Raw genomic sequence first — 16,728 nt, forward strand, 5'->3', positions numbered from 1 at the left:
CTCATGCAAGAGGGACTGTGTCACTTCATCGTGTCAGTGTGTTGCCAACAACTTAAGGCCACATTATACTTCTCCGACTGCGTATGCGTTATCCGTCTGCGTCACCACGGAGACGCCTCGAGCATTTATACTTCTGCGTCGTGGTGACGGACACTCGCTGCAATTTCCCGCCCGATCAGTAGGGGTCGCTGCGCAAGGTTGTTGTGCTTCTGGCTACAGTGAGCAATGGCGTCCGAGAAAGAAAGAGAGAGAAAGACTGTTGTTGTTGAAACAGTGGCCGTTTCTCACTTTTCTGTGTGACGGAACGCAGTTTTAAGATAATTTGAGGCGAGAAATTGGCCATTTAGAGTCTAAACATGTGCTGTGTGTGTATAGATATGACGTATTTATAGTTCGGCAGCGGCGTTATCGGCGGGGATCAGCTCCGCCTCTGTCAGGACGCCCGGAGCGCACTGAGAGCCGGCACAGAGCAGCTTTGCTCAGCCTGTCCTGAGGACCAATCGCAGCTCTTGCCGTCTCCGTTGTCCCTTGACGGAGTGACGGACACTTAAAAATATTTCGTGCAGACGGAGACGACGCAGAGGCTCTTCGACAGCATCTGCGTCGACGCAGAGTCTCTACGTAGCCTACGCAGAGCACTTTACGCAGAAGTATAAATTGGGCTTTAGCCTGCACTGACCTATGCCATGCAAGACAGTGCAAAAACAAGAAGGATGACTTTGCTGATGAGGAACAATCCTATACCTCTGATGAGGACTCTGATGAGGAGTTTGATTGGTGTCGTGGCCTTGAATGATCCAATCTGTGCGAAAATGTCATAAAATGTCATCAACCATGCCTAAAGGTCATGACCTTGACCTTTTACAGTAATGGCCATGTCATAATTGGATTTAACACACCTAAAACATAGGAAACCATGTCTCATTATATCCGCGAGAAACGCGCGCGGATATTATGGAATCAGTCTCGCGCGTCCGCATCCGCAGATTTTAGCCGTAACGCAATAACTGGAAAGGCGTTTGAGATTAAATTTTCGTTGTTTTTTTTTTGGGTCACATACCCCCTGTAGATGATCCCTATTGATTTTGAGCTGTCTACCATTATTATTGAGTTGTTATTCAGCATTTAATTAGTTAATTCATTAATTAATGATATAAAAAACATTTTCGCCTGTATCTTCCAAAGTATTGCAGGTATTGGCTTCAAATTTTGCATGGGCATCACATACCACCTGAGAATTATCCCTATCTTTGTAGCTTTATTATTAATTAGCTAAGTAATTAATTTATTATGCTAAAAACACATTTTGGGCTTTATCTTCCAGACTGATGGAGATATTGCCTTCAAATTTTGAACAATGATTCATGTAACAACTATCTACAAGTACAATCATTATTACTTTGGCTATGATTGGTAATAGTTACATAATAAGTTTACTGGTTAACTTATTAGTGAACACAGAAAAAATAGTTAAGGCATTTTTTCTTTATTATTGAGCTCATTTGGACACATTGAGGATATCATGGGTTTATTTAGCACTTATTCATAATATTTATTACATTATCATATAAATGTATTAATTATCATATAAAAAATAGTTAAGCCTCCATTTCTTTATTAATGCATTGAATGGAAAGTTTGAACATATTGTATGCTTTTTCATAAAATGTAATAAACATAGTGTATGCTTTTTCATGACATTTGGACACTGAAGATATGGCAGGTGTGGTTAGCATTTTAATATTCATAATATTTAACAAGGTATAATAGGTTAACTAGTTTTATTAAAAACTAGAGAGAAATGTATGAGTTCAGGTATTCTGTGTTCAATATCGAGTTTATATGGATACTTTGAACATGTATAAGTGTAGTCAGCATTATATCATAATATTTAACAGTTATTTTGTTGAATTTATTAATAATTAATTTAAAAAGTTAATGGCAGGTGCAAGTGCGTATACTTTGGGTATATTGGAAAGTTGAGGATTGGACAAGTTCGCGGATATACCCCTTGGTGTCGGCCCCCGACAGCGTAGGCTTATTTGTTATACCGTTTTTAGCTATGTCAGTGTTCTGCTTAATTTATACACATTATTTTCTCAAACGCCATGTCTGATTTGAGACTGAAAATCATCCCCTCCAAGCAAGATAATATGGGTAAATTATACATTTTCTGAATCCTTAGGGTCATGCAAGTATTCCAGTAGATTTTGTTTCTCTGATGCTCCCTGGTGCCACAGGATTAAAAGGCAAAAGATGACTCAGGTGGAAATGGCAGAAAAATGTGTGTGATTAAAGGTTTGAAGAGCTCCAGGGTTGGCTGTACTTATCCATGTGTTCCAAATGTTCACAAAGGGATTTAAATGAAAGCCCAGAGTGTCCCCTTTAAAATGATACCAAACATAACAAAATAAAATATTCCGATATGTCCCATATAAATGTTCAGCTATGTCAGTGTTCTGTTGATTTATACGCATTATTTTCTCAACCTTAGTTTACATTATGTGTGATAACTCAAAACAGCTACTCTTGTCAGATGGCCATCATATATCAGTGAAAAGCTGAGATTCTAAGCTTTCAGAAAAGGTATGGTAGCCTTTGCCACCTTTTCGGTAACGACCAACCCCTCTGGCTCACGGACTATAGCTGCATCATTCTCTTAAAAAAAAAAAAAAAGTAAAACTATCTCAGTTTAACTTTATTTCTTGTGTCCTCTTCTGTGTTTTTTCTAGGATAAAGTTGTAGTTGTCCAGTTTTGCAATAATAGTGGCAGGTGGGTACATTTGCTGAAAATTTACATGGACTTCAATATTTGATTTGTGTTATTCTGATTAAAGCAATTGTGTATGCATATTTCCAGCCTAAGGTTTGTAAGTGGCAGTCGCGATGGCACCGTCAGAATCTGGCATTACCAGCAACAAGAGTGGAAGAGTGTCACGTTAGACATGGCTGCCAGACTACCTGGGTAAGAGAAGGAAGAGAATACAGACTTGAATTATATCAGAGTTTCTGTGTGCCTTGTCTGATGGGCTGTTTTATTCCAGGAGCGCTGTTGCCAATGGGGATGATAAGACTAAGTTGGTGGTGACCATGGTGGCTTGGGACCGTGCAGATCGCACAGTAATCACAGCAGTGTCAAACTACCTTCTCAAAGTTTGGAGCACAACCTCTGGACAGCTGCTGTACATCTTATCTGTGAGTTGCTGGAGGGAACAAGATTAAAACACTGTTTTTTTTCAAGCTACTCACCTTTGTTGGGGCTCTTTTTTTCAAGGGCCATGATGATGAAGTGTTTGTTATGGAGGCTCACCCATTTGACTCGCGCATCATGCTATCTGCCGGTCACGATGGCAACATTTACATCTGGGACCTGACCAGAGGAACCAAGATCCGCAACTTCTTCAACATGGTAACTGACCATCATGTGTCTGATTCAGCAGTAACATGTCTTTACATGATCCCAGTGATTCATATCAACATTTTCTCCCAGATTGAAGGGCAAGGCCACGGTGCTATTTTTGATTGCAAGTTCACAGCTGATGGGCAACATTTCGCCTGCACCGACTCACATGGCCATTTGCTCATCTTTGGTTTTGGCTGCAGCAGACCATATGAGAAGGTAACTGCACCAAACTGTCAGTTATATATAGGGATGCACTGATACCACTTTTTTGTTAGTATTTTGTGACTATGCCGATACTGAGTAATTAATAATACCATTACAGCAAAAATACAACATTCAATGCTATTGCAACTGTTTAAACATTTATTGTCAAAATCAAAAATATTGCAAGTGTGAGAACAATTCCTTTATTTTTGCTGTAAAACATTTGGGTTTGACATTATGCAATTTTTTTGAAAAAAAATTGCAATCTCGATGCACAACTACACGGTTCTTGGCACAGTGGGCTAGCAAGTTGGCGAACACATCTCTGGTAGCGCTGACTACCAGCGTACGTCATGATGCCACACTTTAAAAAACCAGGACTACTACTTTCATATACATTTTTAAAATTAACATTATTAGAATTGTTGTTAGAAATGCTTGTTTTTTTTGGGGTTTTTCACAAAATGTCTCTTACTCCACTATAGATTCCTGACCAGATGTTCTTTCACACGGATTATCGCCCTCTGATTCGGGATTCTAACAACTACGTTCTGGATGAGCAGACACAGCAAGCCCCTCACCTCATGCCTCCACCCTTCCTGGTGGATGTTGATGGGAATCCTCACCCTCCTCACTACCAGCGCCTGGTGCCAGGAAGAGAGAACTGCAAGGAAGATCAGCTTGTACCTCAGCTAGGATACATGGCTAACAGTAAAATATTTACTTGATTGCACAGATTTAATTTAACTAATAGAACTAACAAGCGATTGACCCAGAATTTTCCTGTGTGACTTAGATGATGGAGAGTTGGTTGAGCAGGTATTAGGCCAGCAAACAGCAGAAAATGGAGAAGGCCTACTGGACAATCTCATCCGACAGTTACAGAACGTGCAGGATGAGCAGTTGAATGCAGAGCAGCAGGCTGAAGAAGGAGGTATTTTTTAGGGCTGCAACACAATTGTTTTCTCGATTAATAGAGAATGTTGAAAAGTGTTTCTCAAACCTTGAAATAATGATGTTCTTAAATGTCTTGTTTTGTCCACAAAACAAAATGATTCAGTTTTAATGACTTCTTTGTTATATGGAGCAAAGAAACCAGAAAAGGTTCAAGAAACTGAATAATCTGAAAACTTGTTATAATTATTTAAAAACAATCCTAGTATGTTTAACTCTGCGTTACCGAGTCATTTTGCTTTGCCAACTGATAAAACTGAGGTTTACCAGAAAGCTATGAGCATGAGCACTGGGTGTGTACGGACTAAATCCTAAACAAAGTCCAGTACTGGTTGCTGATACGGAGGATTTAAGTTTCAGACGCACGCCCTGTGCGCTCCAACATAACGGAGGAGAAAGTTCTGTTCTGTTTACAATTAATCGCACCACATTAAAACCGAATATCGCACCACATTAAACCAAAAGCACATCAGCTACACCAGGCACACCAGACACAGTTGAAAACTCTTTGCTTCCCAAATCAACAACACCTGTGTCCTGTGGGTTTCACTGGGTTAAAAAGCATAACTGGGCTGCCCCAATTGAGCCACACAGTACATACAGCCCCCTACTGGCACGGAGTAGAATTACATAAAATAATACAAAATGAATATGGCTCATACAGGGTGGGTACTAGATTTGTTAGACTAGACTATGTAAAACAAATAATACCAATGCCCTGGCATTCTCCGTGGCTATCGTCTTCATAGATGTCATCATGCTCTTCTTGTCCATCATGTGATGGGGTCTAGGAAAACAGAAAGGTCGATATTGACATGGGGGGCTACTATTTAGTTGTATTGTCCCAGGAAAATATAAAATTTGAATGCATTAAAACATGCTGCGTTTAATTACGTACATCTTACATGCACAAAACTTGTGGTATTTTTATTTCATTTGAATTTCACATTCATCACGATTCATCGCGATCCTCCACAGATGGCCTATGCCCCATAAGCCACAGACAGCTTTACATTGGTTTTATTCACAGAGGGCATCATGTCCGCCAACCATGTCTATATTCACATACAGCTTTGTTTGATCACTTGTATCATTGCTTTATTTTAAAACTGTGCTGCAGGTGCCTTATTGTGGTAACCACTGTTTTTCTTAAGCATTGTTGATATCTATTGCTAAAAAAGAACATATGCTAACTAACACGTTTACATGATAAATGAATTTCTTTGTCTTTCTATTGTTAGCTTTTGATGCCGCAGAAGAAGCAGATTCCTCTGCTGGACAGACAAGAAGCAGGCATGTGGATGGGGTGTGGCAGATGCAGCACAACGACCTGCGTAGTCAAGTGGCTACTGAGAGGGACCTGCTGGCCTGGAGCCGCAGGGTGGTGGTCAATGAAGTACCACAAGGGATATTCAGGTGAGATGGGATGGGGTGAGAGACATAAACATGCTGTCTGTAGTGCTACTTAATATCATTCAATCAAAAAAAAGGCTTCTGATTTTATCACACCATTCAAAAAACACAAACAAAATAAAAACGTGTTATTAACCGTTAAACCAAATTTTAATGATATGAATCTGTAAGAAAAGCAGTGAACAAAAATCATGTTTTACCGTTTGAATATAACTTGTTTGAGACCAAACCTCAGACAGATTTGATAATGTGTTAAATATATAATAAAGTTCAGGGTTGGGAGGGTTACTTTAAAAATGTAGTCTGATACAGTTACTAATTACCTGTTAAAAAATGTAGTCAGTATCGTAATCTAAGTACCACAATATTTAAGTAATGTAACTTGATTACTTTAAGTTACTTTTGGATTACCCATTATACAAATGCAAATAAAGACATAGAAAGAAGAAATATCCAACTAAAATTATCTAACCCATTGACTACTTACATAATTTCTGTGGAGCTAGCTAACGTTCACAGTTTTGCTTACCGTTAAATGTTTCTTTAAATTCGATGTGGAATCCTTGGACGATGACGGTGTGTGCACAGCTGGTAGGCATAGCTTGCACTGTACAGTGATGTTGTTCCCCCTTCTTTAGAAATAAAGTAATGGCGAAATTTCCACGCAGTAAAAGCATTTTTTTCTCTAGTGCTCGAGGTCATAATGAGCGGTCTGGCTTCACTCGAGAGCAGAGAGTCGTTGTGACTTGTCGTGAACTGTAGTAATGTGTGCGCGCGTGCATACGGCATTGCCGCACTGGCAAGTGCTAGATCCATTAACATTCATTCATCATCATATTTTTAATTGTAATCCAACTAATAATCCCAATTTTTTCCAGATGTATCTTTAATCTGATTACATCTTTTTTTTCTGTAACTGTAACGGAATACAGTTACTGTTTTTTTGTATCCTTATTACGTAACGCCGTTACATGTAGTTGTACTCCCCAAGCCTGATAAAGTTTCACAAAGAAAAATGGTCCCTTCAGATATTTAAAAAAAAAAAAAATTTTAAGTTACATACAACTGCACTATTTTTATAATCATTTTGTCATTTGTTTGTACAATATGAAAGTTAAACATTTTTTTTCTTAAAGGGTTATGGTGGAGTGCAGACAAGCCAAAGGTGTCATGGAATGTTCTCTATACAACACAGAAAGAAGGAAGAAACCAGTAATATGTACACCCAAGGTTTGATACGCTTCAGTGCTCAACGGCTTTTACAAATCCAAAATATTGCATCTGTCAACTCATTTTAGCTCTCTTCATTCCTTTCCCCTCCTCTTGCACATGGTAGAGCGATCTGCTGACCTCACGGCTTCGCTCCCTGCGACCTACCAAGAAAAAGCAGCAGCGTCACACATATCAGACCCGCTCAGCTCAAGTCCGCCAACCTGGCAGCAGGAGTCGGAATTCCAGCAACCGACGAAACTCAGGCAGTCATGTGGAGTCTGACAGTGATGGAGACGTAAGTTCAAGGGTGATCTACTAGCTACTAGCTAAATGCCGCAGATGGTGGCTAACAATCACAATGATATGACTTGAATATGACAGGAAAATTCTACAGGTGCACGACATGAGAAGAAATGACCAAGCGCTTTAATTGTCCAATTCTGTCACTCGACATTTAAAAGTATCTTTTGTCCTGAAGTCATTAATAAGCCCTTTCTATTAACTGTCAGACATAATGATATAAATTGTATTTTTGTATTTGACAGCCAGCAGAACAGGCAGAGCAAAGTAATGCCTCTTCTGACGGTGAAGCTCAGTGGCAGAGTGAAAGTAGCTCCTGGTAAACATCTTTCATTAACTACTGTTTTTCCACACACAGTTACTGTCACCTACCTAATAAACCATCTCTTCGATCTTTAGTGACTCCTCCAGTGAATATTCTGACTGGACAGCCGACGCAGGGATCAACCTCCAACCACCAAAGCGACCGACCAGGAGGCCTGTACTGCCGCCAGGTTACAGCAGCTCTGAGGAGGAAGATGGAGGTGATGAAGAGGCAAAGGAGGCTAAGAAGAGAGAAATTGAGAAGAGGAAAAAGTCCAAGGAGACCAAACAGGTGAGTTAACATGACTTGCATCTCTTGAGTGAAACGTTTTCTCACAATCTCACTGAAGCCTGAGCAAACAGTGACAAGAAATTCTGAACTTTGTGTTCTAACAAACCAAACTGCACATGTTCAGAAACCCACATCCTCTCTGGCTGGACTTGATGCGGAGGAGTGGCTGCCAACTTCATGGATAATGGAGACCGTTCCACACCGCTCTCCTTTTGTTCCACAAATGGGAGATGAGGTACATGATGAGTGTTACTCTTGGAATTACATTATAAATTAAATTAAAATTACATTCTATATTCAGTCAGATCATAATTATCTTGTCCTCTTCAAGCTCATCTACTTCAAACAAGGCCATCAGGCCTATGTGCGGGCCATTCGCAGAGCCAAGGCCTACAGCATCAACCCTCAGAAACAACCGTGGAACAGACTCAACCTCAGGGTAAATTTTGTTTTGTACGTTTCTGAAATTGGGAGTCTGATGTTTATGCCAAGCTCTACTATAGTGGCTATGTATCACATCTGGCAGAACCCTAAAGCCCGCTGTAAAGTCTTCCCACCACAGACCCTCACTAAGTCTTGCCCGCTGTGAATAAACCTCTGGTGCGCAGGGTTGCAAGAATTTAAATCCAACATCACTGTACATGACTCCACACATTCCATCATTACCTGACTTACAAATGAGCTTCGTCAGCTAATTTTTCAAAAAACCCGTAAAGAACTTATGTATCTGTAGTCGTAGTCTTATTTTATTGTTTATTTTTTTTAAAGCTCTTTGTCAATGATGTAGATTATTTTACAGTTTTCTTCTGCCTTTTAGGACCAAGAATCTGTAAAGGTCGTTGGAATCAAGTATGAAATGGGACCTCCCACCCTCTGCTGCCTAAAACTGGCTTTCTTAGACCCAGTGTCAGGGAAGATGACCAATGACTCCTTCTCTCTAAAGTGAGCTTTTATTTTCAATACACACAATCTTTAATAATGATTAAAAACTGTAATCCATGTGTTTCACTACTTTTCTTTCCTCAGGTATCACGACATGCCTGATGTCATAGACTTTCTTGTACTGCAGCAGTTTTACAATGAGGCAAAGGAGCACAACTGGCAACCGGGTTAGTAAATTGACAGCTCTTGTTTAAGGTGTCTTTGTTTACAGCTTGTGTTCATTGTTGAGATTTACGTATCTCTTCCCTTCATTGTCGTGTACAGACATGAGGTTTCGCAGCATCATTGATGACGCCTGGTGGTTCGGCTCTGTGGAGGACCAGGAGCCTCTGCAGCCTGAGTATCCAGACAGCCTGTTTCAGTGCTATGCAGTGAAGTATGTGATCTGCTGAAGCTAACAAAAGGCTCAACGAATACAATCTACTCCCCTTAAGTCTACAATATCTTGAAAATATGTTTGCCATATTTGCGTTGGACAGCCTTTTCTGTAACTGAGCTGGTCTCCTGCTGTATGCATGTGTCAGGATCAGGATATACAAATCCAGATGAAGTATTTCAAACACCACAATTTGAACTTGATGGAGGGAGTAATGGATGAGCAACTCCCATGTCCAATGATTTTAAATCTGAGAGGTTTACAAAGGAAAATAAATGTAAAGTAGTGACCGAGTGCTCAGGTTATTGTAGATTTAAGTCAGCATAGATTTTAATAGGTGAGCCTTTTTTACGTGGTTAAAAACTTTTCTTCCTAAGATTTTATGATAAAGGTATGCTAGTTGTCACTGTTTTTATTTTCATTCATCAGGTGGGATAATGGTGAACGGGAGAGGATGAGTCCCTGGGACATGGAACCTATTCCTGAGGAAGGTCAGTAGCACTGATGTATTCATTTCACCTGGTAACCACTAAAGATTTCATTAAAATGTATTCGTATGTTATTGAAACTGCAGATTTATGTACTATCCGTACTTTATTATTTATCTATATAACGAGGACATGTGGACAGTTGATGTAACAGAAGAGGACACATGGAATAGGTTAAGATGGAGGCAAGGATCTGCTGTGGTGACCTCTAAATAGATACGCAAGAAGAAGTATAATAATTAGGGCTGTCAAAAGATTAACATTTTTAATCATATTAATCACAGGGTAGCTGTCGATTAATCGCGATGAATTACCATTCGTAAATATGCCAGAATAATTCTAATTTTCTCTTTATATTGTAGGAACGGAGAGATAAAGTATGTGAAAATATAAATGTAAAGAACAATAAAATACTGTAAATAAACATTACAACCCCCCCCCCCCCCCAAAAAAAATATAATAATGATAAAAATGAAAAAATTGTCAGGGCATGCAGAGCTTTTGAAAATTTGAGGTAAAAAATGGGGCATTCTGTGGCTGATCTCTTTATTTAACTGCTCAAAGAGAGAGAGAAGAGTGTCGTGGAGAGTTCATAATCCGCGCTGCAGCCAAGTTTCGCTTTTTTTGCGCAAAGAGACTTTCCAGCATTTAATAGGTGCTGTTCCACCGTGTACTCACATCTAGTTGGAATCTTGTGGTGTTCCAAACTGATCTTGGACAGACTCTAAGCGGATATAGACAGGCGCGCGCCTGTCTATACCCGCGCGTAGTCACAACATCGTTTCAGTGGTTACCGTACTGCTTCGTCCTCTGCCCAGCGTCAATCCCCACCGGGCGCGTTACGGCAGCAGCACGGTGCCTTGGCAGCCAGCGGTATTCACGAAAGATCACGCGAGTTCGCTGCTGACGTTCCGCGTTTGTAAGGCGTCCAGTGGAAATCCAGGGTTAGAAATGGGACACCCCTTAAATCACTTGCACTAGCGGGAGCGCATTTTTGAGATTGAGGGTTGGAATTCACCCTTAATCATGGTCTAACACATCTTATGCCTCCATCAGCTGCGCTGCCAGAACAGGTTGGCGATGGGGTGGAGGTAGCAGAGGAGGAGCTAAAGGCTCTGCTCTACATGCCTCAGGAAGGAGAATGGGGAGCTCACACACGTGATGAAGAATGTGAAAGAGTCATCCATGGCATTGATCAGCTTCTCACACTTGGTAGGTTGAGTCAGGTTTGACGTGTGTTGTTTGTTGTGGTTTTTGGCCTTGGACCAGAGTCTTTTTTGTCATGTTTACAAATTTCTGTTTGTCCACAGATGTTGCAAAGGCATTTACATTACCAGTAAATCTGCGGGACTATCCTCTGTACTGCACTGTGGTGGCTTACCCTACTGACCTCACTACGATCCACAAACGACTGGAGAACCGCTTCTACAGGTGGAGCTACACAATCCAATAAAACTACGACTTTTATTTTCTTAAAATTGTTAGTTTTATTTGCACACACACCAATAAGTGATAGTGAATTTTACCTCTGTATTTTACTGATCTTTTTTTATACACCAGTAGTGAACACACACAAACCTGGCACAGATGCGGTGCGCAGCACTTATGTGTCCAGGGAACAATGGGGGGGTTGGGTACCTTACTTTAAATGCACCACAGACCTTGACCTATCAAATTGACCAATTCCAAACCAAATTCCCTTCCATGAATGGACGGCGTTAATTCAAATTTCTAATGCTAAATCGTGTGGCCATTTTAGCGCCTACCATTGATGATGTTCTCTGTTTTTAGGCGGATTTCTGCATTAATGTGGGAGGTGCGCTACATTGAACACAATGCCCGCACTTTCAACGAACCTCAGAGCCCCATCGTAGCAGCTGCCAAGGTGGTGACCGATGTCCTTCTGCATTACATCAGGTAAAACTCTGCTGAGATATCGTTTTTTCCCTTATTGCTGTTTTAAAAATTTGTTTTATCAAAGTGACAGAATTGGGTGGAAAAAGATTTCTGAAACAAGTTTGGAACCATGCTATGATATTATTTGGAATTTAAAAAAACTAAACGACAGAAAAAAGTCTCTCTCTCTTTCCCTCTCCCCTTTTTGTGTTTCAGATAAGTTTGGCCCTATGTTTTAAAGAACACTTCTGAAGCATAAATAATAGATTTATAAGCAAATCATAGCCAGATTCCAGGGACAAATACTCAAATAGAGGCACGTGTTTCCTTTGCCCTCATATAGTGATCAGAGCTGCACAGACATCTTGGATCTGCATCACAAACTGAGGTGTGAGGTCAGCAGTGGAGGAGAAGTAGAGGTGAGAGTTGTGATTATTGCAGTGCACAGTTGTATCTTTTTTTTACCCTATGGTTCCTCTTAATGTTTTTGGCTGCACATATTAATCACGATTTATCCGGTTTCGTCCCATAGTCCAAAAACGTGCAATATGAGGATTAGTTTAATTGGACACTCTAAATTGACCGTCGGTGTGAGAGTGAGAGTGAATGATTGAATGGTTGTTTGTCTCTATATGTGGCCCTGCGATGGACTGGCGAACTGTCCAAGGTGTAACCCGCCTCTTGCTCTATGTTGGCACAGCACCCCCGCGACACTCCTGCTGAGGGTAAAGCGGTACAGTGTTTCCCACAAGATTTTAGGAGTCTGTGGTGGTAGGGTCTCTGACCCTCGTGGGTGGGGGTGTGTGTACATTTTCAAACCCGGTGATAGATCTCTTTAGTGCATTTTGAGACCACAGAATGTTATATAAATTGCTGTATACGAACATAACAAATTTAGACTCTGTCTGTTATGGTATGTTAGAAGTTGACGGGCACAATGAGATCGGCAACATAGCCTCCACTGCTCTGATATCCAAATGAATAACCTAGTCTCTGCACGGGTGCCACTGCCTAAAAATTAAACCCTTATCTCACACTCCTGTTGTCCCGCTGTCATCAGATATCGATACCAATATTGTGTCAATGGACCGTTCCAAAAACAGCAAGGAAAGCTCCAGACAACACAGTGTGACCTTTGTCTATGAGTGCGGCCTGTGTGCGCATGTGTGCGCTGTCACACGCAGACTAGAGAAGAGTACAGCTGTGGAAAAGGACCGACTGGCAGGTCGCCACAGTCTCGTGAATTAATGGGAAACTGTGGTATGGATGGATATTGATCAGCAATTGTGTTTCTTCCTCTGCAGGCTGAGTTGGACATTGACTCTGACACTCCAGGGACATCTGCAGGACATGGAGTAAGAGGGACCAGAGTCCAGTATACCACAATCTGACATAGTCCATGTCAGACTGTCTCATGCTTCAATTTACAGTGAGTGTCTCCTGTCTTAATTGGTTTTATTTCCTTCTCCCAGGGAGCCAGTTCGAAGCGTGGTGTGGTTTTGGATGTGAAAGCATGGCAAGGTCAATGTCGAGAACTACTCCGACGAATGATCGTCTCCCCCGATTCAGAGCCTTTCAGACAACCCGTGGATCTCTTTGAATATCAGGTAAAAATCTTCATTTGCACTGATAACACTTATCTAACCCTCAAGTTTTGACGTCTAGTATAGACAATATTTACCATCATATCCTTTGCTTTGAAGTGTAAATGGATTTTGTTTATGTTCAGGATTATCGAGATATCATTGACACCCCCATGGATCTGGGTACAGTGTCAGAGACACTTGCTGCAGGGAATTACGAAAACCCGATGGAGTTTGCCAAAGACGTCCGCCTTATTTTCAGTAACTCAAAAGCATACACACCTAATAAAAAATCACAGGTGAAGTAGCGTCCATAATTTGAAACAATACTGTAATTCAGCTGTTCAGTCCTGCATAAATAGTTCTGTCATTGTTGTTTTGTCTAGATATATACCTTGACCCTCAGCTTGTCTGCCTTCTTTGAGAAACACATCATCTCCATCATCTCCGACCACAAGTCTGCACTTCAGAATGAGCGGCGGACTCGTCAGAGGCTGAGCTACAGGGACAGACTACACAATGGAGGCACAACACCACCTGCCAGTCCATCCTCAAGGTACCGAGTCTCTCTTCTATTCTAGCCAGCATTCAATAGTCTGATGAGCTGCAGTGAAGCTTCGAGTGTGTTGAAGTGTGGTTGAATGAAGTACTGACACAGGTGGCACTGCCTGTGCCCTGAATCAACTCAAGATAATAATGCATATTTGATTGTGAGCTGTTTACAAACTGATAGATAAATTAAATAAATAGATGACATTAAAAAGGCAAATAAATAAACCTGGTGTTATCTGAAATAAAAGGTAAGAAGTGTATTTTACGATCATGTAATACATATCATTAAGAGTAGAGTATTTTAGAGTGCATTTACAGTGTATTGTTACTTTCCTTTGAGAAGAACACATATCTCAAAAGAAAACGTTCATGAGTCCAGAGAAACAACCTGTGTGCAGCTATATATCCACATATACAATTAAATATAGCCTAAAATATTATTGTTAAGCCGTATTGCCCAGCCTTACAAAAATATAGATTTTATTCATATTGTGATATATATCACCCAGCTGTACTTGTATACTACTGGCTGTCTTCACCTTGTCCAGTTGACACCTCCCTTCACCTGCAGCTAATACAAATGCTAGTTGAGAATCACAACAATGAACTGGCTCAACTGTCTCTCACCAATCGGTTTAGTGTTACATTCAACCTTTTCTCTCTGCTCTGTCCGTCAATCAGTAGAGTGGCACAGCCACTGCAGAGACAGCACAGGGAGTGAATGATGCAGAGAATCAGACACACTTATTGTATTTTTGTGATATGTATTTTTCACATTGATTGTGATCTAAAGCACAAAAACAAGTCGTGGAAGTTTTCTGACATGAGCTAATTAAGTGCAGCTCTGACTCTTTGTCAGAAATGTCACGACGACACACATATTGCAGCTCTGACACACAGTTGGCAATATAAAAAATACATGGTTGTAATACTTTGACTTAAAACTTCACTTTGCAGTTTTTTTTTTCTTTAAATAATTATAAAAATTACATTTCATTGAATTGTCTATGAGCCCCATTTGGAGCAACTTCAGAACTAGGGCCTTTCTGTAAGGAGTTTGCATGTTCTCCCCGTGTGTGCGTGGGTGTTCTCCGGCTTCCTCCCACAGTCCAAAAACATGGGATATGATTTAAATTAGGTGATTTGGTCATTCTAAATGGACCGTAGGTGTGAGAGTGTGAGTGAATGGTTGTTCGTATGTGGCCCTGCGATGGACTGGCGAACTGTCCCGGGTGTACCCCGCCTATCACCCAATGTCAGCTGAGGGCACAGCACCCCCCGTGACCCTCTGAGTGAGAGTGTTTGTGTCTCACGCTGGTCCATGGGGCAGTCGGCACCAACTAAACAGAAATATCCTTTTTAACTTTTGACCCATTTTATACTTCTGATTTCAGTTTTAAAATAGTTTTAAGCTTTTTTTTTTTTTTTTGTTGTCTAAAACATATTTCTTATATTTATTATTGATTGTTGATGATTTTGTGATGTGTTTCTGTTTTTTTGACCAGCTCTAAAGGGAAGCACAGGTCAGGGAAGGTGTCAAAGCCAAAAACATCTCAGACCTCATCCAGGAATTCTTCTCAGAGATCATGTCAGGGTATGACTGCACTGTCTGTTACTGTGCTGAATCTCTTTGTAAACTGATGTGCATGTGACAAAAGTATTCTTAACCTCATTCTTTATGTAGTATATGCATGCTCTTTGTATGGTCCGCATATTCTTTGTTTTGTGTTTGCATACTGTGTGCTCTGTATGTTACATAGTTGGCTACAATATCCAAAATATGTTGAAATCCAGTTTGGTAGTCTGGTAACTCTACGGCTTGTAGCCTGTCTGACTGTATCCAATTGGATCACTAGACAGTGATTGACTTCAATTGTAGCACATTTGTAAAGCTGTCTTGAGTTGAGTGAGAAACAAAGAATCAAACTGTAGAAAACAAAGAATGCACTTACCATACACAGAACCCGAAAACCAAAGTTTCCTCTGACTCTGACTTGTTACAGCTCCTCTGATAATGATTAAATATTTATCAGCATTGTGTTGTTGCTTTAGCTCAACAAAGCAGCAGTGTAGCAGCGGAAGAAGATATCCAGCCTTCTTCCCCAAGTTCAGGGACGAGTAGCGGGAGCAGAGACCAAGAGTCCCATCCTGTAACTCACAGCCAAGCAACTCCGATGAAGAAGTCAGGTATGACTTGAAAAAAAAAATATATTGTTTAAAAATTGTATGGATGAACACACCGGTTAAAGTCTGAAACGGTTGCTGTTCGTCAGTGTTTTGACAGAATATTATTGTAAACACACCCGTTCAACCTGGTTTGGTCCCCACTATAGATTGTATGTGACTCTGTGTCTGCAGGTGGTTTGTCCTCTCTTGTGCACTGGAACAAACAGTATATACATAAACGTTAACCTGTTTGACAGTATTAGTACAGAATATTACTGTAAAAACTCCAGTATCAAACCACTTGTTTAACAACCATGTAGAGAAGTGAAATTTTGGTAGCAGTTTAACAACATTGTACGCAAACAGAGCTGATTTATCTACAGTCCTGAGGCCCATTACACAAAACTAGGATAAGGGGTTAAGCCAGTATATCTTGGTAATCCTGGCTTAATTTATCTGAGATCTGGTTGTACAAAAGCAGGATAGTGGAAAACAGGTTATGTTATGACATAAGTTACCATGGAGATTTAGCCTGTGGAGTTTGTCTGCTCCAGACCAGGCTAAGTTCCAGGATTTATTAAATCTCATCCCTCATCTCAGCAGCAGTCACCACAAATGGAAACCAATAGTTATTCCACTGCCCA

General features: G+C 40.6%; 1 protein-coding gene across 1 annotated transcript in view; it reads left to right on the forward strand.

Moving 5' to 3' along the window:
- brwd3 (bromodomain and WD repeat domain containing 3) overlaps positions 1-16,728 on the forward strand; it is a gene marked incomplete at both ends in the record, with an annotated part of 30,112 nt that overhangs the window by 11,732 nt on the left and 1,652 nt on the right. The window contains 28 exons of the mRNA XM_083901749.1: positions 2,733-2,773; positions 2,861-2,965; positions 3,045-3,195; positions 3,275-3,409; positions 3,491-3,619; positions 4,093-4,318; positions 4,404-4,541; positions 5,803-5,977; positions 7,111-7,204; positions 7,311-7,481; positions 7,732-7,805; positions 7,886-8,081; positions 8,206-8,316; positions 8,413-8,520; positions 8,899-9,023; positions 9,108-9,190; positions 9,288-9,399; positions 9,829-9,890; positions 10,944-11,099; positions 11,198-11,318; positions 11,679-11,804; positions 12,127-12,202; positions 13,088-13,138; positions 13,256-13,390; positions 13,513-13,665; positions 13,753-13,922; positions 15,424-15,512; positions 15,971-16,105. Of these exons, the coding sequence (XP_083757875.1) occupies positions 2,733-2,773; positions 2,861-2,965; positions 3,045-3,195; positions 3,275-3,409; positions 3,491-3,619; positions 4,093-4,318; positions 4,404-4,541; positions 5,803-5,977; positions 7,111-7,204; positions 7,311-7,481; positions 7,732-7,805; positions 7,886-8,081; positions 8,206-8,316; positions 8,413-8,520; positions 8,899-9,023; positions 9,108-9,190; positions 9,288-9,399; positions 9,829-9,890; positions 10,944-11,099; positions 11,198-11,318; positions 11,679-11,804; positions 12,127-12,202; positions 13,088-13,138; positions 13,256-13,390; positions 13,513-13,665; positions 13,753-13,922; positions 15,424-15,512; positions 15,971-16,105 (3,448 nt within the window). The remainder of the gene's footprint in view (positions 1-2,732; positions 2,774-2,860; positions 2,966-3,044; positions 3,196-3,274; positions 3,410-3,490; positions 3,620-4,092; positions 4,319-4,403; positions 4,542-5,802; positions 5,978-7,110; positions 7,205-7,310; positions 7,482-7,731; positions 7,806-7,885; positions 8,082-8,205; positions 8,317-8,412; positions 8,521-8,898; positions 9,024-9,107; positions 9,191-9,287; positions 9,400-9,828; positions 9,891-10,943; positions 11,100-11,197; positions 11,319-11,678; positions 11,805-12,126; positions 12,203-13,087; positions 13,139-13,255; positions 13,391-13,512; positions 13,666-13,752; positions 13,923-15,423; positions 15,513-15,970; positions 16,106-16,728) is intronic.

Source organism: Microchirus variegatus (assembly GCF_963457635.1).
Source record: "Microchirus variegatus genome assembly, chromosome: 15".
Taxonomy (NCBI): domain Eukaryota; kingdom Metazoa; phylum Chordata; class Actinopteri; order Pleuronectiformes; family Soleidae; genus Microchirus; species Microchirus variegatus.